Source organism: Musca domestica, unplaced genomic scaffold (assembly GCF_030504385.1).
Source record: "Musca domestica strain aabys unplaced genomic scaffold, Musca_domestica.polishedcontigs.V.1.1 13, whole genome shotgun sequence".
NCBI classification, from domain to species: Eukaryota; Metazoa; Arthropoda; class Insecta; order Diptera; family Muscidae; genus Musca; species Musca domestica.
In genome coordinates this window covers 5,223,950-5,247,606 of record NW_026712172.1, presented here as the reverse complement: position 1 = coordinate 5,247,606, position 23,657 = coordinate 5,223,950, and the positions used below count along the sequence as shown (strand labels likewise).

The window sequence follows — 23,657 nt, the reverse complement described above, 5'->3', positions numbered from 1 at the left end:
AATAATTACGAAATAAAAGAAATGATGGATTCACAATTACATGGTATGCATGCGGTGGTAATACAGATGGGGAGGGTGACGGTGTTGAGACGGTTCCACGACTACCGCCATTTTCCAATTTCACTGGAGACATTTTGCGATGATCTAATAGCGGCGTTGTTCCTCCTGCTGTTGCCATGCCACTCCCAGCCACATGGGCTCCGGTCGCTGACCATATTTCCGAAGCATGTCGGTTTATGTTGGGACTCCTCCTGCCTTGGACAATTGGCGGTATTACGGCCACATCTGCCGACTGTTGCTTAATGTATGTCGTCTTCATGTAGCTATTGATGCTGTGCTGGTGATGATGATTGTACACCGCTAACGGTGTCAGGGAATTGTGATGAAGCTTGCCACTGCTGCGTTCAAACATTTGCAACTGTACAAAGTCATCGTTGTGAGGCATGACGGCAGGCGGTGGTGGAGGAGGCGGCGTGGACGTCGGGGTAACAGCGTGAGACGGATGCGCGCCAAGTTTGTAGCTGTGCTCCCTTATTAGGTGATGAGGACGACCCAAGTGGGCCTCCAAAGCGTATTGCTTCTGAAACAATTGACGTTTTTGTTGCAGCAATCTATGCTGCAACAGTTGTTGCTGCAATGGCGGTTTCTGCATTGGCAACATTGCCGTGGCAGGGTTCATCTGGCTTAGAATGAGATTAGGATCTTGTCGCGGCAAACTGCCGGGGTAAGCATTCTGGGTAGCGTCCATGCGCATGTAATGGTAGAGAGACGGGTGAAATGGACCGCCGTTTTTTTCGGGAAAGTTTTCCATGTTATCCATGGTTCGCATCAAATGCGATGTATATGTTGGATGGAAATCCATAGCAGGTATTCTGTTTGACAGGGTGTAAAATTGACTATGCTGGAATTGACAGTTATTGAATTCGTCCATTGGCAGATTGGATCTGTACTTGGAATTGAGAGTGTGGGCTTCGCGTTGCAGCTGCTGTAGTTCGAGCCAGCCATTTCGCTTGTTTGGGGTATCATAGCGATAGCTGCCATAGGCAGAGCCATTGTGCAGCGGTCCCGTGGAGCTGACAATGCCCTGGGCAACTAGACCATCGCTGGCACGGCGACCTTCCCTGTAATGAGAGAAAATACAAAATTGATGGCCGAGTTGTGGCGGAATATCATTCCAACCTACCGAAAATGTATTGGAGATCGTTTGTCCGAATAGGGCGTGGATTTGGTCGACAGCATGGATGATGTGCTTGTGACAGGGGGCATGTACACGCATGAGTTATTGCTGTTGTAGAAGGAGCCTTCTGATGACTGTTCGGGTGTTGCACTGCCACTGGCTCCCGACACCGCAGCGGCAATGGTCGAGTTACTCGCACACGATGGCAAGCTACCGGCCAAATCGATGCTGGTAACTAAATTGAAGTCAATGCTCTCGAATGTGGAGCAGTTGCTTTTCGACGATGCCCGGCTTAGGTTTTGGCTGAGACTCTTGGAGTAACTTCCGATAACACCACTTGATGAACTGCTACTTGCGTATGACTGTATACGTTGATTGCGCAAGTCCGTAGAGGATTGCGAAGTATCTGAAAGGAGACGAGGAAGAGTTAAGCAATTACATAAGCTTTGTGTGCCCTGTCTTTTCGCCCGCGATTAGGGAGAAGTTAGGACACTAGTTCATTAATTAAAATACAATATAAAGCCTGGTCCATACATACATAGTCCACACCATGGTACAATAATTACAAGTATTTTAACAGATTTTGGACATTTTTATACACATCATATTAGAATTAAAAAAAACAAGTAAGCAAAGGCTACAGTCGAGCGGGGCCGACCGTTGAATACCCTACAACACTATAAAAAACGATACAGTTTATATAGGCGAGATACTCGAAAGAATTCCACAAGATATTGTGACAAATAATAAAAGAATACCATCTATCTATACTATTATTCGAAAATTAGAGAACGAAACCTCTCTAATTTTCGAATAATAGCAACTTAAACTAATTTGCTCATTTCCAATTTATTGGTAGATGTTGCACGTAAATGGTCTTCCTAGATCTGGAACCAATATTTCCCAAAGACCTATAATCTCTCAGAAGTGGCAAAAGATTAACATTTATTATTGGTTTTTGACTGAAACGCATCTATATGAGATACAGACATTTGACTATATTCTTCAACGAAATCAGCATTACATAAATAGTCAGAAGTGCGTCTTTCCTGTATTTGTGAATTCTCCAAAAAGTCACTGAAATGGACATTTTCGTATTTTGTCTACAAAAGTTGGCAAACTATTTCACACATTGAATATTTTTGGATGGCCATACAAAACTGCTTGGCTTTTGTAATGTCCGGTAACCCCCATTCAAATGTGCGTGAGGATCGGGCGATAATTACGACCTGCTGACAATTTTGCAGTTTTTTGGTCCATTTCAATCCCTAAATATATGGCGATCATCTCCAAAAAGAGTAGGCAACTATTCTGACCCTCATCTTATCCCCATGCAAAATTTCGTAAGGATCGGGCCATAAATGCGATCTGTATATGATATCCTGATATCCTTACTACTTAGTTTTGTTAGCTGTAGAAATATTACCAAATGTTTAATTCAAAATGAAAATATGGCAAAAATATGACAAAATTGAAAAAATACAAGAAAATGTTACAAATCCAATATTTTCATCTTTAGAGAGATGTTTTTATGCGATTTTTTTAGAAGTTTTTTGTTTCCTGTCAAGAGGCCATTCTGAATTAATGAGAACTGTCGAAATCAATTCAGCCGTTCTCGACATATAAGAGATCTTTCAAGCTTCTTCTTTGATAGACATATATTCGCACATATTTTGCTATATATCCGATTTGTTGGATGTTAACATCAATGTAAAGATCAGAAGTAACCTTGTCATGGCTTTGTGATTTCGCCGGGATTTAAAATATTCGCGGTTTAATGAAAAATTTTGAATTTTTTCAACACAAAAGATATGGTATATTTTACCCGCTAAATATTATCCGATGACCACCCAAATTGGTAGGCTTCTTCCCCGCCATAAACTCTAGCTACGTGCGAAATTCCGCGTCGATTGGTCTATAATTGCGACCTGTATAGCTACTGCAAAATCCGACATTTGGTCCATTTCAACCCCTAAACATTTGGCGATCGTCTCCAAAAGAAATAGGCTTCTATTCTGACCCTAACCCCACCTTCGTGCAAAATTTCGTAAGGATCGGGCCATAATTGCGACCTGTATTATTACAAATTAACATGGACAGACGGACAGACGGACGGACGGACATACATAGCTAGATCGACTCAGCTCGGCGAGCTAGGAAGATCCATATATACTTTCCTATATGGGAAACCAATATTTCGAGGTGTTACATAAATTCTGGCCCAATCAAACTTATAATACCCCCAACACATAGTGTTGTAGGGTATAAAAACACTACAAATGTACATTCGAAAATAGCAAGTCCAAATGGAAAAAATCGTGCAATATAAAACATTACTATTGTACATTTCAAAAGTCAAAATGATAATTTTAAAATTTCACATTTTTACCCTTTTTTTGGATTTTATCCTTTTCTGCCAAGAAACAACTCCGAATTTGTCTGAATCGTTCTTGAGTCATAATCACAACTTTCTTTTATACATATTGATATATTTAGATTAAAAAGTAGGCGTTGTTAGTTCCTCAGTCCCCAAATACTTAGGGTTGGATGGAAAGTCAACAGTATCTCGTGTAATAATTTTCAACCGGATATCTTCATTATTTTAGCAAATAGTGGGCGTAAAAGTGGGCGTGGTCAATATTTTTTTTTTTTAAACCTAACTCGAGGTATGACGAACGTTTGTACAAAAAATTATGCAAATCGGTCCAGCCGTCCATTACCAACGAACAACAATTGATTTTATATATATATAGATTTTGTTAATTATTCAAAACCACATATTCACAAAAAAATATAAATGTTATGACAATAATAGATAAAAGGTAAATTGCATTCACGTGATTGTTATGCCCTACCTTGTCTTTATTATACCATGGTCCTTACGTATTAGAGTCATATGTAAGTGAGTTTTTTCACATTTATAGATTGATCTCTTCTAGCATACCTCTAAAGGTTTCTACTGATTTGTAAACGTAAACGCCATACTATATAGACCCCACAAAGTATATATATATTCTTGATCAGCATAAAATTCTATGTCGATTTAGCGATATCCGTCCGTCTGGGGAAATCACTCTAGCTTCCGAACGAATTGAAGTATAAAATTTTACTCAAATGTATTTTATGTCTGCAGGAATTTTGGTATTGAAATTGTGCCATGTAGGTCTACGATTTGGTATAGCCCCCATATAACGATACCTCCCGATATTCGGTATTTTGATGATTTTAGCGACATTATTCAACGGAATTGTTTCAAATTGGGTATTTGACGTTTGTAATGGATACTACAGCCTTTGAAAAAAATTTCATATGCATGTCCAGATTTTCGTATAGCCCCCATATAACGGTACCTCCCGATAATCGGTATTTTGATGATTTTAGCTACATTATTCACCGATTTTTTTTTTAAGTTTCGCATTTGAATATTGTAATAACTTATCACAAAAGTTACCTATGCAGGTCAATGTCGTCGTAGACCCTAATATAACAGCTACATCTACTTTTAATTTTAACAGCATTTTTAACGGAATTTTTCCACTCTCAACTTTTGACATGCGTCAAGTCCGGCACAGACATCAGCTGATAAAATTATCTCATTTTCAGTTGTGTATTCTTATGTTGTTCACTTTTTTATTTTTTTTTTTTTTTTGTTAAATTTTTGTAAAAAAAAACGTGGAACTAACAGAAAATTTTGCGTGTGTGCACAAACTGAATTTTACCACCAATGCGAAGCAGCTGTTTTCTCATGTACGGCGACGGGTTTGTTTATACCCTACACCACATGGTAGCAAGGGTATTATGTCTTTGTGCATTTGTTTGTAACATGGAGAAGGAAGCTAGATAGACCCATAGTTACTTTTGAGGATCTTCATAGAATCGATTTATGCATGTCAGTCCGACCGCTCGTCTATGTATTCTTGTGAACAAAATGCAGGTCGCATTTATTATCCGACTGATGTGAAATTTTGCGAACAATATTTGTTTTGGCCCAAGAATGAACCCTATTGATATTGATGATAATCGGATAAGATTTGGATATAGCTCCCATACATCTTCAACCGATTTCGGGTTAATTATGCACCAAATGGCTAATATATATCCAAATGACCTGTATTTTGGTACATCCCACCGAATTCAGGCTAGAAGCTAGTACATCAAATTTGGAGAAATTCGCTTCAGATATATCTATAGCTCCCACATATACGTTTCATTCGATTTGGGGTTTTAAGTCCCTCACATGCGTAATACCCACTGTAGAAGAATGATATTTGGTACCAGACATCAGATACTGCTCGAAAATACCTCTTTCAAATTTTATCGAGATCGGTTGAGATTAGGAAATAGCTCCCACACATATCTTTAACCGATTTCGGGTTAGTTGTGCACCAAATAGCCAATATCTGTCCAAATCCGACCGAATACAGTCTAGAAGAAAGTGAAAATCCGTTCAGATATAGCTATAGCTCCCATATATGTATGTTTCGTCTTATTTGGTGTTTATGTCCCTCACATTTGTAATATGCATTCGACAACAATGATATTTGGAACCAGTTATCTTATAGAGCTCGGAAATACTTCTGCCAAATTTTAAGAAGATCGGTTCAGATTTGGATATAGCTCCCACATATACCAATTTCAGATTTTTTGTGCAAATAATGGCTAATATTAGCCCTAATGGAGAGAATTTCGGGACGTACGTTTCCATTTTGTGGAACTCGGCTCCGATATATATTTTTTAATATGATCCTTCTTTAAGTGATATCATGCACTCAAATGTGAAAATCGAATCAAATTTAGTGAAAATCGAATTGAATAGGCCTCCCATATATTAGTTCCCTCTGAAACTATGACTGCTCTAAAGTCAAATGTTGATAGGTGGAATGATCAACTTTAAATAAATTATTCTGTTACGGAAGCTCTACTAAATATGTATGGTGGTGTAGGGTATCATATAGCCGGCCCGCCCGACTTTTACCATTTCCTTACTGTTTTTTTTTTGTCATTGTTCCAATGCAAAATGTAAAAAATGCCTTTGCGGAAACATTTGCGATTTACCGCAATACTAATGCAGTACCCAGTGATGCTTCCCGATTGTATGTAGATTCCACACCGAATTTTAAATAAATCCGGTCGTGAGAAGATCTGTTTTTGTACGCTAATTTTGGTTGAATTATTCGAAATTAAGCAATAAATCCCGATAATGTGGGTTGGTATCCGGATAAAATGTTGTATCTAAAAGAGCTATTAGATAATGAACTGTATAATCTATTCGAAGTTTGTTTTGAGCTCTTCTTTGATAAGTAATTTATAAAATATTATCTTACCTTTGGCATCGTTACCCATGTCAGTTTCACAACCCTCATCAGTACTCGAACTACATTGAGCCGAAACCTTTTTGTTCGAAGAACTCTTCGTTGTAGACTTTTCGTTGTCATTGGTGCTGTAACATTTTGAAAAATAACGAATTACAATTAGCCATCTCCATGGTTCGAATGACACTTACCTGGAATAATTTTTCTTCGATTTACCCTTCTCAGATGATTGTGGTGTCGTGCGATCGTTATTAAAATTTATTGTAACACTGGGATTGGTTTCGCCCTCATTCTCTTGCGTTGGGCTCTAGATGTGTGTGAGTGTGTGTGTGTGTGAGGGTGGGGTGAGTTCAATTAACGACATTCGGATATTGGCAATACAACTTACCTCCAGTGGCAGGGGACTTTCCTGCAATGTCTGGAACAGTTTTGTCGCCTCTGCAGACATTTTGAATCGAAAACTAAGACTTTGATCTAAATTTGACGAGGAATCGAAACTAGTTGAGCTTGAAATAGACTTAGAATCGCTGAGCTTCGTGTCGGACTTTTGTTTGGCTTCAGTCGTTTTGGTTTTGTGTTTATTGTTTTTGGATTCGGATATGGCAGTGGCCTTTTGTAACAAAAGCCTACAGTCTTCTGAACTCTGTTTTAGGATACTTTCCTCGATGTTGAAGTTTGTAGCTCCTGCTGTTCCAACTCCCCCAAAGAGACGTTCGCGCATTGAACGATCGTCTGCATATCTAAGAGTTGTTGTTGTTGTTGCTGTTGGCAGACCGCCATTCAAGCAATGATTGGAGGAGCCAATGTCTCGGCAATTTAAATTGGATATCGAGTGTTTGTTATTGTCTATGCCGTATGTTGAACTACCTATGGGCAGCTGGCTGCTGCTCAGATCTTGGCGAGACATTCGACCCAACCGTTCGAAATGATACCGCATCTGACTGTCGGGCATCTTGGGCTGCAGTACGTGATCAGCATTCGTGGTGGTGACACCGCGTTCGCCCAATAACGTCTGCCGGCTCAACCTTGTCATGAGACTGTAATGATCCCTGACGAATTGATTGTGTTCCTCTGGCGGTAGAACATGGCCGGACTTGAGACGGTGATGCTGATCCGTAGAACTTGATTTGGTCTGTTTGTACAGCATTTTCGAGGAATACTGATGGGCTGCAGCGGTCGAGGATACCGCAGACAGCTGGGAGAGTGTGGAACCAGCTAGGGCATGCTGTTTACTTATACTTGAATGTTTTGGCAGTGAAATGGAGGCAGTACTTCCAGTACTGCAGGTGGCACTCCCTAGCATGTGTTTCTGCTCCTGCTGCAGTTTCTTGTTGTAGACTCGATCCTGGAGTAGTAAATAAATGGCAGCGACATGGTCGTAACTGTTCTTTTTAAGACTAGAACGAGTTTTTTCCGGTGGTATGCCAGCGAATTCAGACATAATGCGCAAGATGTCCTCGTTGGGTTCAATGTTCGTAGTACCGTCCATGTTGACATTGAATTTGGCTATATTCGACAATTCCAGTATTTCGGGGCACATCCAACGGTGCAATTTGATCTGTTCGATTGTGTAGCGGCGCGATGGTTCCAATACAAGCATGCGTCGTATTAAATGCTCGCATTCTGTAAGACACGTTGCAATCAAATATTGGAGAACATCGCAAAACAAAAACAATCTTGAAAACATACCTGAAGACATAAAAAATGGTATGCGAAAGCGGCCAGATAGCACCCGATCTCGGAGGCTTTGTAACGTTGAGCCATCAAATGGCAAAGCACCACAGACCAGGACATACAAAACCACGCCAAGAGACTGCGAAGAAAGAAATTTGGAAATCGATTGGAAAAACATATTTTCGTGCTTCGCGATTTCTTTGTTTTATTGTCATACCCATATATCAATCTCCGGACCGGTGTACTGTTTTCCCTCGAATACTTCGGGTGCAGCATACGGCGGTGAGCCACACCATGTTGCTAGCAATTCGCCAACTTTAAAATTATTGGAAAATCCAAAATCTGCTATTTTTATATTCATATTATTGTCCAAAAGTAGATTTTCAGCCTTGAGAAGTGAAAAGAAAAAAATACGAATTTGAAATCAGATTTTTTTAAATATTTGACTTGTTATTTTTAGGGCATTTCAAGATTGACCGGGCGATATAAAAATCATTACCTCATGGTCTTATGACAAAATGAGATCAGTGATTTTTTCATAACATTTCAATGACTACATCCAAGTTTCAAAATTAAAAATCAAAATTCGAGTGTTAGAAATGTTGTTGTCTTCCGTGGCAAAAATATAACATTGTTTTTGGTTGGAAATTTCCGTCTTCTACTATGGCTCAATAAGAAAGGTTGATCAACTTCAAGGAAACTGGCAAAATTCAACTTTGTACTGGAATCTTAATATGTCAAATAGACTTTTTTAAACATTCAACAATTTGTTTTGTTTATTAAACATTTTTTCACAAAATTTTAATGTTGCGAAAAAATCTCAAAACATGAATAGAATATTGAGGTTTCACCACAAAATTGAATCCAAGGTAGAGAGACAATATTGTTTTATCTCAAAATTATACATTTTATTGCCCGCTAACATAGAAAGTATACATTCTTTTGTCTCCAATTTGAAATGATTTCGAATTATTTTCTTTTTTATTCAAAATAATACACACATACAAACTGTGTATATGTTTTGACAGAATAGGACAAAATATAATTTTACTTTTTCTGATTTTATTTATGTATATCAATAAGCATATTCGTATGTAAAACAAGTAAAGAAGCAATAAGTTCGACCTAGAATACCCCCCACAATTTCAAGGAATTAGCAAATGTTTAGCATAAATATGCCGAACATACAGACGTGGACCTGTATATGCAATTTTTGTCATAGGCCATTATAATGTTTAAATACGAAACTTGAAACAATTCCGATGAATAATATCGCTAAAATCATCAAAATACCAAATAAAGGGTGGTAACGTTATATGGGGGCTATACGAAGAGCAATTTTCTGACATAGGATAAGGTACCCATTGGGAGCTTCAAAATCCAAATTTGAAACAATTCCGGTGAAAAGTGTGACACAAATCACCAAAACATAATGGGGACACATGCTGACAACTTACAGCAAATTCAGATTAAAATTGTGACTAAAAAACCCAAAAATTATTAAATCTATCGGTGCAGTTATACAGAGTGAGATGAAAAAAACTGCGACCAATTTCAGACTGCTGCCATTTCTAAGACACTCGTCTAACATCTGTTAAAATTATTCCAGTGACAGCTCATTATATTGTTTACAAGCGTACCTAAGCATTTTGATAAAAATTTTCCAGAAAAAAAGTTATTCGCTATGGAATTCAAGCGTGATCGTGTGACGTCTTTATATTTGGCTGGAAAACCACAAGTGGCTATAGTTAGAGCACTCCAGCATTTAAATATGAATAAATCTTTTGTGTCTCGTACCATCGCTCGTTACCGTGATACTGGTAGCGTAGCCCGGCGTCAAGGAAGTGGACGGAAGAAAACCGCAACATCAGCAGAAATGGATCGAAAAGTAAAGAAGCGACTTGATCGGAACCCGCGTCGCAATGGCTCGTGTGCTGAACATATCGCAATACTCCATTCGGCAAATATTGAAAAATGAGCTTGGGGTAAAGCTATTGAAATTCCAAAAAGTACAAGAACTTACACCCCAACAGGAAAAAAATAGACTCAAAAGAGCTAAGGAGTTGCCTCGCTTGGCCGACAGTGGTGAACTGCCGAATTTGGTTTTCTCCGATTATAAAACATGCGTTGTCCAGCAGTTTGTAAACAAACAAAATGATCGTGTTTACTTGCCAAAGAGGTCAGCTGAAAATGTGCACCTTCGGTTGGCCACCAGAACTCAAGCGCCGGCCATGGTGATGGTGTGGGCCGCCATAACAAATAATGGTCGCTCTCCGCTCGTAATAATCGACAGTGGCATCAGAATAAGCGCCGAATATTGTCGGGAAAATATTCTGGAGGGTGTATTAAATCCTTGGGACACGAAAAGATTTTGGCCGCAGACCTTGGACATTCCAACAGGCCGTTTGAAGTTTGAAGTCCATTATTCGTACCAAAGTTAACCAAATCTAAACTTATTCTAAAATTTAATGCTTTCAGTCAAAAAAATGTAAAAATTATGGCGTTTGACTTTGTTGCAGTTTCTTATCTCTCCCTGTATGGGGACCTATATAGCAGACCGAAAACACATCTGAGTAAAATTTGATCAACCTACTTCGTTTCTTTTAAGCTAGAGTGATTTCCATAGACGGAAATCACAAGGCGGGGTCTAAAAATAATATTTCGATGTGTTTCAAACGGAATAACAATCTTAGAACCCTTTATACGATAGTGGAGGGTATAAAAAGAAAGAAGGTATAAAGAGGGTATAAAAAGAAAGAATTGTTCATTTTCATTTGGAAAATAGTATTTCTTAAGAAGAATGAGGGAATTAAGTTCGAAAGGGCGAACTTTTAATATTCTCCATCTTGTAAGACCTTAATTTACGTTTAAATCTGTTGTCCTCAAATATGTTAGCCAGGAAGTTTTCTATCGTTATGTGGATACCAGACAATCGTATCGAATCAGCTTATGGTAACATGACTTGTACAGATTAGTTGTTGTAGTTTGCATTTTCCTAGAAGATACATACATTCAGAAAACGAAGAAAATCTCCGGTTTTGAACCACCTTGGGTTTTACAAGTGAAATCGTATTTTTGTTGGAACTTGTAACTTTAAAACACTTTTAAGTAATAAAAATTTCGTTTTAATAATAAAAATACAATTAAATATACATTTTTTATATTTTTATTTAAAGTGATTAGCAAATTGTAATTGTTTCTCAATTGACGAAGCAAATTATTGACAAAGTGTTGCCACATAGTTTTTTCTCGAAAACTAGTATTTTTCTTCTGGCCTTACGTATAATAAACTGATGCAAAGTTAAAAAAAAAAAAACAATTAAAAATCTGTAAGTTCGGCCGGGCCGAACTTTGAATACCCTCTACCATTTGGAACGAATTTGACAATTTTCAAAAAAATCTTAGAAATACCGAATGTAGCTGTTATATCAGGGTCAATACGACAACATGGACCTGCATAGGTAACTTTTGTCAAAATTATTATATTACAATATTCAAATGCAAAACTTAGAAAAAAAGGTGAATAATGTAGCTAAAGTCATTAAAATACGGAATATCGGGAGGCACCCTTATATGGGGGCTATACGAAGACGTATACCTACACAGACAATTTTCTGTCTTAGGCTGAAGTATCCATTACGAACTTCAAATACCAAATTTGAAACAATTCCGTTGAATAATGTCGCTAAAATCATCAAAATACCGAAAATCGCGAGGTACCGTTATACGGGGGCCATACGAAAACGTAGACCTACATGGCTCATTTTCAATACCAAAGTCCTGCAGACATAATATACATTTGTGTAAAATTTTATCAATCTACTTCAATTCGTTTGGAAGCTAGAGTGATTTCCACAGACAGGCGGACGGACATTGCTTAATCGACATAGAATTTTATGCTGATCAAGAATATGTATGCTTTGTGGGGTCTAAAATGACAAACAGGAATTTACAAATATCCGGCGTATTTTTTTAGTATTGTGTCCATTAGTTTGCGCTTCAACTACAGAAATGATCAACACTCCCGACATTGTGTAATAGTTAACAAAATAAGTTTCCTTTTCACACAAAACATTTTTTTGAACATAATATTTTCCACAATTTCCACATCTACGGAATCAGGAGAAGCTAAAACAAAAACGATCGATTCGATTTTGTGGCATTCATGATAAAATTCAACTTCGAATTGAAAATTTGTTTGTATAATTTTTATACCCTTCACCATACTATGGAGGGTATATTAACTTTGTAATATCATTTGCAACTCCTCGAAATACTCATGTTAGGCCCAACAAAGTATATGTATTTTGGATCAGCTTCGACGTCCGTCTATCTGTCTGTTGTAATCACGCTATCTTTCGAACGAATTGAGATGGAAGACTAAAATTTTGCACACTTGTGTATTGGATGTTTGGTACATAAAGATCCGTAACTCTATGTACTAGTACCATAATTTTCGTCGGACGATGGAAGTTTGTTTTTTCATTATTTTTAAATGAGTTAACCGGCCTAGGTTTTTGCTGGGAACAAACACAACAAATTTAATTTCGGGACATTTGATGTAAAGAAGTTAATAACGATCTTACATCTTGTTACTTAAACACATTCGACATGACACAAGCCGAGCTCAAACCGTATCTTATTCGGCTATGTATTGAGATAGTAAAATTATTCATTGATTTTTTCGCCTTTACTAATTTACCTTAAGATCTCTGTGGACAATTCCTTTTTTGTGGCAGTAATCCACAGCTGACAATATTTGCCAAAATTTATAGCGTGCAGCATTTTCCGACATCCTTCCATATTTTGCTATGTAATCTGTGAATGTAGGTATACAAACATACAGGATTAAATAATGTCCGAGTTAGCTTTGATTGTGTCATAAACTTACCAAATATTTCACCTTGACTAGCATATTCGGACACGATATAAATCATATTTTTCGTCTCCATCACCTGCAGAAGAAGAGCACATATGTTCGTTCGTCTTATTAGGATCTTGAATGGATTTGAGTGGATTTACCTGATATAATTTGATAATATGCGGATGGTTGAGACGTTTCATGATTTCCACTTCCCGATAGACCTTTTGTAAGTTCGTAGCATCCAATTGTGATTTATCAATGATTTTGATTGCAACCTGTAAATCGGAAAGACACAAAGCTCAATTATTTGAAACTGGACTACAAAATTGCAAATCACCCACCTCATTTTTGGTGATACGATGTCTTGCCAACTTGACTACTGCAAAATTTCCTTTTCCAATTGTCTTTTCGATGTCATAGAAGCCCACACGTATCGGTTCCTTGACTTTCAGACTATCCTTTGCTGACAGAAGAATTGAATGCCCTTTTGAGTCTATTTTCGGTTTTGCATTGGCGGCCTCCTTCGTGTCAGTGGCCTCGGCATGGGTCTCATCCCTCGAACCACCGCCGCCACCCACCGTCGACGAAGACGATGAGGAGGACACGCGATTCCGTGTCCTCTCCACACCGATATCACCTGTAATACACAGAAATATTCGAGTTAACATTTTTTTAGATTCGTGCCACGAGGGCCTACCATTTCGGGTTGCAATATCACTTCGTTCCTCTTGCGATTGTGGTTTTGTTGTTGACGATTTCGTTTCAGAATTCCCACTTTTCTTTGTCTTGATGTCTTCGTTGTCACTTTCTCCCATATTTGTTATTATCTTCAGTTGTTGGCAATCATATCCTGAAAAAAAATATACGAAATCTCTATATAAAAATATATTCTAGTATTCATTATATTGTTGTGCTTTTAAGAAAAAAAATCGTGGAGAAGAAACAAAATCGATTTTAAAGGCATTAGCAAAGTCTATATATTATAGAGCATTTAATTAAGGACAAGTATATTAAATTGCAAAGATTATAGATGAGAGGGGATATATATTCTTATGTAAATAATAATAGTTCGTTTCATTTGCAAATGGTATTTTAAGTTTGTCATTCCGTGTGTGTAAAGGTGAGAATACATAAAACGCTTTTTGAATGGCTTAAGTCATCGGCTGACTTCTTCGTAGAGGAACAAAGGAGTTTAAAAGTGAGAATCCCTAAAACCCTTCTGGTTGGCTAGCTTCTTCGGAAAATAACAAAGGAGTCTTGGGCCAGAATCGAACTAAGTCAACCTAAAACTTATTTGTTCCACTACGAAGAAGCCATGGTAGAAGAATATAGGTAGATGCATCAATGCTTAAGAGCATAGATATGTCAAATTTGTTTAATTTTTTTTTTTTCAAATATAAGTAGATTTTTATATGTATTCCCAAACGAAGCCAATCGGAGGTTGTTATGATATGCATTTTTTAACAATTTTTATAAATTTCAATAATTTTTCATTTAAAAATGTCATTTCCAAAATTGGTTTGACAGTTCATTGTCCCAGCAGCTGTGTCTATGCGACTACCTAAATTCTTCCACCATGGAAGAAGCCAACCGAAGAAAACAATGCTCGTTTTGTACTTTCACCTTTAAGTTGACTTAGTTCGAATTTGACCCTACGCTCCTTTGTTCTTTTCCGAAGAAGCCATCCAGTGATTTAAGACTCTCAAAAAAAGCGTTTTATGTATTCTAGCATTAACTCCTCGAAATAAGCATATTAGATCCCGCAAAATATATATAGAATATTTTTTGCGAGCCACACTATCAGCCATGAATTCAGTAATTGTTCGCCTTTCAATTGGACGAAATTCCGCTTTTTTGCCGCAAAATTCTTTTCTGTCATGAGCCACATTTTTGGTTAAATGAATATGTCAACAAGCAAATTTACCGCAAAGTTAATCTGCTCCGTTCAAAAATGATCAATGCATCACGATAAATGTACTGTCTGTGCATTCTTTTGGCTGGCGGAATCATCGACCCTTATTTCTTTAAAAAACAAGTAAAAAAACATTAAATTCGGCCGGGCCAAACTTTTAATACCCTTCACCTTAGGGCAAAGTAAACATTAGAAGAAATGTGGCAAAAACCATTAAAATGCCGAATATCGGCAGGTACCGTTATATTGGGGCTATACCAAATCGTGGCCTACACATACAATTTTTCGCCAAAGAAGCTAGAACCCATTATGACCTACAAATACCAATTTTCAGACAAACCCTTGAAAAAATGTGGCAAAAATCATCAAATTACCGAATATCGGGAGGTACCGTTATATGGGGGCTATACCAAAACGAGGACCTATACATATAATGTTTCGCCACACGAACTAGGACCCATTATGACCCACAAATACCAATATTTAGACAAATCAGTGAAAAAATGTGGCAAAAACCATCAAAATACCGAATATCGGGAGGTACCGTTATATGGGGGCTATACCAAATCATGGACCCATACATGCAATGTTTCGCCACCGGAGCTGGAACCCATTATGACCAACGAATACCAATTTATAGACAAATCCGTGAAAAAATGTGGCAAAAAAATAAAATACTGAATATCGGGAGGTACCTTTATATGGGGGCTATACCAAAACGTGGACCTATACATACAATGTTTAGCCACACGAACTAGGACCCATTATGACCTACAAATAAGAATTTTCAGACAATTCCATTGAAAAATGTGGCTAAAATCATCAAAATACCGAATCTCGGGAGGTACCTTTATATGGGGGCTATACCAAAAAGTGGACCGATATATCTCATTTTCAATACCAACCATCCTAGACACAATACAAATTGCTCTGCTAAATGTTGGCGCTCTACGTCAAATAATGTGGGCTGTATCGTGATTTCAACAGACAGACGGACAGACAGACGGACATCGTTTAATCGACTCAGAATTTTATGCTGATTATCTATCTATCTATATATATACTAGCTGGCCCGGTCCGCGTTGCAGGCCCGTAGTTTTTGTCTATTATGCATATATGTCAAAACATAATTATTCAAAGATATGAATGTTATAAATGTTCACGTACAGTAATTTGGAATTTACTGTACTTTGTACACCTCATAATTGAGGGCTAATTGATTTAATAATAGCCAAAGTTAATTACTTTTTTAAACCCATTAGCACCTCAGATTGTGCATTAGAGTCCTCATAAGTCCCTCTTACCATGTCGGTCTGTTAGTCCGCCAAAAGGTGGACTTGATGGGGTACTATTACATGGAGAAAATGTTAAAATTTATAGATATGTTGAAATTTTTGTGTAAGATTTTCACCCTCAAAAACACATTTTTAGCCAAATCCTTTGAAATATGGTAAAATGCGAAACATCGACATACATTGAAAACTTTCTTCACCCCTTATAAACCAAGATGACAAATAGAGGCCAAATCGAAAAACATAGCATGTCAAACTGAAAAAAATCACGTGATTTAAGTAAAAATAGTTTTATCCACCTCATAATTGAGGCCAGACTGATTTCAGAATAGTCAAATATAATTACTATTTTACACCCATTACCGTAATATGGGAACTAATTTTATTTGTCATTTAAATTGTAAATTGGAGACCCCATAAAGTCCATATTTTTCATCATAGTATAATTCAATGACGATTCAACAAATATTCGGTTCCGTGCTACTTTTTTATATTTGTAATTTGTTCATGTTTTCACAATTTATTTCATATAGATGTATATCCCAAATCTACGTTCCCAACCAATATTCTCTTGGGGGTTACAAATTCAATAGAATACAAATTTTTCTTTTCAGACCACACATTAGATGTGAAAGTGGACTTGGGGATACTCCAATGTGGGGACTTTACATGAATAAATTTCTATGTGACAATTATCTGTACGATGGTTCCTTACCCCAGGGTAGCATAAATACAATTTTTTAGTGGTCAAGAATATGGGCCCTACTCCGCGAACCGGTTCTCTACCCCCTTAGAAACAAAGATGCCAAATAAGGGCCAAAAATAGAAGAAAGTGGCGAAGACTCCAAAAATGGCTTAAATCATACGATGGTTATTTATGATCGATATCATGACCTGCAAATGCGATTTAAGGTATCTTAAATGTTCAGGAAGAATTGTTGGAAGGATAGAAATCCTTTTCTTACTAAAAGTCAAATTCGCTCTACTATTTTGCAACCTTTATATTTGGAATTTTACTGATTGTACTCCCAAAAAATTTTGCATTTTGAGCTCTCATTGGACGGATTATTGTCACATGAAGGAAGTAGGGCCACGCTTTGAAATAAGCCCCATTAGTCTTTTTCGGTCATTTTTGTTTGTTTAAATGTCTAAGAATTTTCCAGCTGAAGCACGATGTAGGCCCTGGAGTTGAAAGGTCAGATGTCAGTTACCATTGTATTTCGCACTTATTTCATTTTTTTTTGGTGAAAAATTGTATATAGAGAAAAATTATTCTTTATTTTGTTCACAAAAAATCCACTGAATTCAATATGATATTACAAATTGAAAAAAATTGACAAAAGAAGAATAACAAATTGAAAAAATGATTTTTTACAGCAACTGTTTAAAGATCCTTACAAAGTTTGTCAATAGAATGTACTTTTATTTTAAAATTCAATTCCATTGGCAATTTTTTTTTCGATATTTTCCCATTTTGAGATCTCTTTTTTCGTGATTTTTTAACGATTTTAAAAAAGTAATTATCTTTTAACTTTGGTGTGACCGCATTAAATTATTTCGGTATCATCTATTCCGTTTCCCCACCACATAATTCGGTACTACACTTCCATGTAACCCGCCATCAATTTCAGTTCTCAAGAAATCAAGTCAATTAAATAAATTGGTATTAATATTCGAATTCAAAAATAAAATATAAAAAACGCTACAAATGTACATTAGAAAAAGTAAGTCAAAATGGAAAAAAATAATGCTAAATAAAACATTACTATTGTACATTTCAAAAGTCAAAATGAAAATGTTAACATATCACATTTTTACGCGATTTTTTTGGATATTATCCTTTTCGGATAAGAGACAATTCCGAATTTGTATGAATCATTAAAATCAGTTCAGCGGTTCTTAAGTTATAAGCGTAGTAACTAACACAACTTTCATTTATATATCTATCTTCTATATATATAAATGAAAGTTGTGTTAGTTACTACGCTTATAACTTAAGAACCGCTGAACTGATTTTAATGATTCATACAAATTCGGAATTGTCTCCTATCCGAAAAGGATAATATACAAAAAAAATCACGTAAAAATGTGATATATTAACATTTTCATTTTGACTTTTCAAATGTACAATAGTAATGTTTTATTTTGCATGATTTTTTTCCATTTTGACTTACTTTTTTCTAATGTACATTTGTAGTGTTTTTTTATATTTTATTTTTGAATTCGAATATTTATACCAATTTATTTAATTGACTTGATTTCTTGAGAACTGAAATTGATGGCGGGTTACATGGAAGTGTAGTAGCGAATTATGTGGTGGCGAAACGGAATTGATGATATCGAAATAATTTAACGCGGTCACACCAAAGTTAAAAGATAATTACTTTTTCTAAATCGCTGAAAAATCATGAAAAAGAGATCTCATTGCAAAAATCAAAAAAAAAACATTTTCAATGGAATCGAATTTTAAAGTAATAGTACATTCTATTGACAAACTTTGTAAGGAAGGATCTTAAAACATTTGCTGTAAAAAATCAGCGAAAAAGTTGAAGACTTTTTCAATTTGTTATTCTTTTTTTTTTTGTCAATTTTTTTTTCAATTTGTATTATCATATTGAATTCAGTGGATTTTTTGTGAACAAAATAAAGAATAATTTTTCACTAAAAAAATTAAATAAGTGCGAAATAGGATGTTAACTGACATCTACCTTTCAACTCCAGGGCCTACATCGTGGGTTAGCTGAAAGATGCGAACACATTTAAACAAACAAAAATGACCGAAAAAGCACGCATTTCAAAGCGTGACAATGATCCGTCCAATGAGAGCTCAAAATGCAAAATTCTTTGGGAGAATAATAAGTAATATACCAATATTGAAATAAAAGGTGCAAAATAGTAGAGCGAATGGGACTTTTAGTAAGAAAAGGTTTTATATCCTTCCAGAAATTCTTCCCAAACATTCAAAATACCTAAAATCACTTTTGCAGGTCTTTATATCGATCATAACTCATGGATAAGGGAACAACCCGATTTCATATTTATATAACCATCTATGATTTAAGTTATTTTTGGGGTCTTGGCCGGCCATTTTTTTCATTTTTTGGCCCTTATTTGACATTTTTGTTTCTAAGGGGGTAGATAACCTCTTCGCATAAAATTTGAAATTTTCAGAGTAGGGCCCATATTGGTATTGACAAAATTCATCAATTGATTTGGCTAAAAAATTTTATTTATGCCACCCTGGGGTAGGGAACCATCATACAGATAATTGCCACATAGGAATTTATTTAAGTAAAGTCCCCACATTGGAGTATCCCCAAGTCCACTTTCACATCTAATGTGTGGTCAGAAAAGACAATTTTGTATTTTATTGAATTTTTAACCCCCAAGAGAATATTGGTTGGGAACGTAGATTTGGGATGTGCATCCATATGAAATAAATTGTGGAAACATGAAGAAATTACAAATATAAGAAAGTAGCACGGGACCGAATATTTGTTTAATCATCATTGAATTATCCTATGATGAAAATATGGACTTTAAGGGGTCTCCAACTTACAATTTAAATGGCAAATAAAATTAATTCCCATCTTATCATTCTGCCCTCAATTATGAGGTGGATAAAACTATTTTTACTTATTTAAATCACGCGAAATGCTATGACATGCTATATTGTTCTGCTATATTTTTGATTTGGCCTCTATTTGTCATCTTGGATTATAAGGGGTAGAAGAAAGTTTTCAATGTAGGTCGATGTTTCGGAGTAGTGCCCATATAAAGAAGGTACCTCCTAATTTAACCACATTTCAAAGAATTTGGCTAATAATGCGTATTAGGGGGGTGAAAATCTTACACTAAAATTTCAACATATCTACAAATTTTAGAATTTTTATCCATGTTATAATACCCTCTCAAGTCCACCTTTTGGTGGACAAACAGACTGACATGGTTAGGGGGACTTATGAGGACTCTAATGCACAATCTAAGTTGCTAATGGGTTTAAAAAAGTAATTAACTTTGGCTATTCTTAAATCATTCAGCCCTCAATTATGTAGTATACAAAATACAGCAAATTCCAAATTACTGCTCATTTGACTGGAAGATTTTGCTACGATTTTTACCATATTAAAAATTAATTTGATCCCTTATATGGCGATAAGATTGATATATACTTTTTAATAGATTTGTATAGCACATCCACACAGTTGAAGCCCACGGTTTAAATATTGAAGCCCACTGGTTAAAAATGGGTACAGGTATTTTAAAACACTTTAAATCGACCTGTACGTGAACACTTATATCAGTCATATCTGTGAATAATTATGCTTGGGAATATATGCATAATAGACAAAAACTACGGGCCGGCAACGCGGACCGGGCCAGCTAGTGAATCTATATATATAAATATAAGTTGTGTTAGTTACTACGCTTATAACTTAAGAACCGCTGGACTGATTTTAACGATTCACACAAATTCGGAGTTGTCTCCTCTCCGAAAAGGATAATATCCAAAAAAATTGCGTAAAAATGTGATATATTAACATTTTCATTTTGACTTTTGAAATGTACAATAGTAATGTTTTATTTTGCATGATTTTTTTCCATTTTGACTTACTTTTTTCTAATGTACATTTGTAGTGTTTTTTATATTTTATTTTTGAATTCGAATATTAATACCAATTTATTTGACTTGATTTCTTGATAAGTGAAATTAATGGCGGTTTACATGGAAGTGTAGTACCGAATTATGTGGTGGCGTAACGGAATAGATGATATCGAAATAATTTAACGCGGTCACACCAAAAGAGAGCTATTATTAATTAAAAGATAATTTCTTTTTCAAAATCGAGTCTATAAACATTTGCTGTAATAAATCAGCGAACAAGTTGAAGATTTTTTGAATTTGTTATTCTTCTTTTGTCATTTTTTTCAATTTGTAATATCATATTGAATTCAGTGGAGTTTTTGTGAACAAAATAAAGAATAATTTTTCACTATATACAATTTTTCACCAAAAAATGAAATAAGTGCGAAATACGATTGTAACTGACATCTACCTTTCAACTACAGGGCCGACATCGTGGTTCAGATGGAAGATGCGAACACATTTAAATAACCAAAAATGACAGAAAGAGCCTAATTGAGCTCATTTCAAAGCGTGGACCTACTTCTTTCATAATTCGTCCAATGAGAGCTCAAAATGCAAAATTCTTTGGGTGTACAATCAGTAAAATACCAAATATAAAGGGTGGAAAATAGTAGAGCGAATGAGACTCTTAGTAAGAAAAGGATTTCTATCCTTCCAGAAATTCTGCACAAACATTCAAGATACCTTAAATCACTTTTGCGGGTCATGATATCGATCATAACTCACGATAAGGGTACATCCCGATTTCATATTAATATAACCATCTTATGATTTAAGCTATTTTTTGGGTCTTGGCCACTTTTTTCATTGTTTGGCCATTATTTAGCATCTTTGTCTTTAAGGGGTTAGGGAACCATCATACAGATAATTGCCACATAGAAATTTATTTAAGTAAAGTCCCCACATTGGAGTATCTCCAAGCCCACTTCCACATATAATGTGTGGTCAAAAAAGAACATTTTGTATTATATTGAATTTGTAACTCCCAAGAGGATATTAGTTGGAAACGTAGATTTGGGATATACATCTATATAAAATAAATTGTGGAAACATGAACAAATTACAAATATATGAAAATAGCACGGGACCGAATATTTGTTGAATCGTCATTGAATTATACTATGATGAAAAATATGGTGGATAGTTTTTATACCCTCAGCCATATGGCTACAGAGGGTATACATCATTTGATACGGTCAAAACGTGCCTAGTCGAAATAACGGTTTTAGACCCTAGGTCTCTTTGGACCAAATCCGTTTCAGAACATTTGGAGTCGATCTACCGATGTCCGTCCGTCCGTCTGTCTGTCTGGCTGGCTGGTGCGCACGATATCTCTCAAAGGAAGTATCCGATTTAATCCAAACTTGGTACATCGTAATATTTTTGTCAAACTTAGATCGAGTTCGGAGATGGGCGATATCGGTCCACTCCTTCTGGTACCTCCCACACAAAATGTCAAAATTTTCAAAGAAACGAATTTATTGCACAGAAAGAGAAATGATGATCCGATTTTGCTGGAACTTTTCGAATCCTAATATTTTCATCAGTGCTAGGTAAGGTGTGAAAATGGGCGATATCGGTCCACTCCATCAAGTACCTCCCCCACAAATGGTCAAAATTTTGAATAATTACAACTCTTATAAAATGTGACGTAAGAGTCCGATAGTCTTAAAATTTCACACATCCCAAAACCTTTATTGGTCCAAGGTCTGGTGCGAAAATGGAATGTATCGGTTAACTCCTTCTTGTACCTCCCCCACAAAAGGTCGAACTTTTCAAAAAATATTTTTTGCACAAAAAGAGAAAGGATAATCCGATTTTGCTGGAACTTTGCGAATCCTAATATTTTCATCATTGTTAGGTCATGTGCGAAAATGGACAATATCGGTCCACTCCATCAGGGACCTCCCCCACAAAGGGTCAAAATTTTGGATTATTAAAACTCTTATAAAATGTGATGTAAGAGTCCGATAGTCTTTAAATTTCACACATCCCAATAATTTTATTAGTCCAAGGTCTGGTGCGAAAATGGAATTTATCGGCACACTCCTTTTGGTACCTCCCCCACAAAGTGTCGAAATTTTGAATACCCATAAAGTAATAAACCGCCAAATTAACATCCGATTCCATTTAGACTTGGCACATCTCAACATTTCTATCAACACAAGATCTGTTATAAAGGTGGTATAGATCGAACCATTACTTCTCCCCCATACATAGGGTTCAAGATTTTGAAAAACGAACGCCCAAATAAAGCGAAATAAACATCCAACTCTCCTCAAATTTCACACATACAAGATCGGTTGTGAAATTAATATATACCTGCCAACCCTTCTGGGGTCACAATTTTCAATAATTTTATCTGTCATAACTTTCGAAACAATTTAGCAATTCTTTACTACTTGCTATGCTCAAATAATTCTCTAAACAAGAGCCTGATATGAATATGAAATTTATCGGAATTATGATTTCGCATAAAAGTGTACATAAATATCCTTTCTTTTATTGTTGCCAAATATTTCGCTCAATATTTTTTATTTGTATCAGATGAAGTATAAAAGTGGAATATTTCGGTAGACTCTATCTTGTACATCACTCACATTTTAACATTTTCTAAAAATTATTACATATCTCATACATAGTGAAGGAGTTAGTCGATATAATCCATACCAGGAACGTCGGAATATTTATATCATATATTGGGGTCCGATACGAAATAGACAATATTGGCCCATTCTTTCGGAACCTGCTTCATAGAGGGTAAAACGTTTGAATAAT

At 36.0% G+C, this 23,657-nt stretch overlaps 1 protein-coding gene across 1 annotated transcript in view; it reads right to left on the bottom strand.

Annotated features, from left to right (window-relative positions):
• Positions 1–23,657, bottom strand: part of LOC101889633 (serine/threonine-protein kinase par-1) — a 42,043-nt gene that overhangs the window by 5,281 nt on the left and 13,105 nt on the right. The window contains exons 2-13 of the mRNA XM_020035514.2: positions 13,725–13,877; positions 13,369–13,664; positions 13,186–13,302; positions 13,055–13,118; positions 12,866–12,981; positions 8,381–8,551; positions 8,179–8,302; positions 6,878–8,112; positions 6,681–6,796; positions 6,502–6,617; positions 1,184–1,583; positions 41–1,121 (exon numbers count right to left, since the gene is read on the bottom strand). Of these exons, the coding sequence (XP_019891073.2) occupies positions 41–1,121; positions 1,184–1,583; positions 6,502–6,617; positions 6,681–6,796; positions 6,878–8,112; positions 8,179–8,302; positions 8,381–8,551; positions 12,866–12,981; positions 13,055–13,118; positions 13,186–13,302; positions 13,369–13,664; positions 13,725–13,842 (3,954 nt within the window). The 5' untranslated portion in view covers positions 13,843–13,877. The remainder of the gene's footprint in view (positions 1–40; positions 1,122–1,183; positions 1,584–6,501; positions 6,618–6,680; positions 6,797–6,877; positions 8,113–8,178; positions 8,303–8,380; positions 8,552–12,865; positions 12,982–13,054; positions 13,119–13,185; positions 13,303–13,368; positions 13,665–13,724; positions 13,878–23,657) is intronic.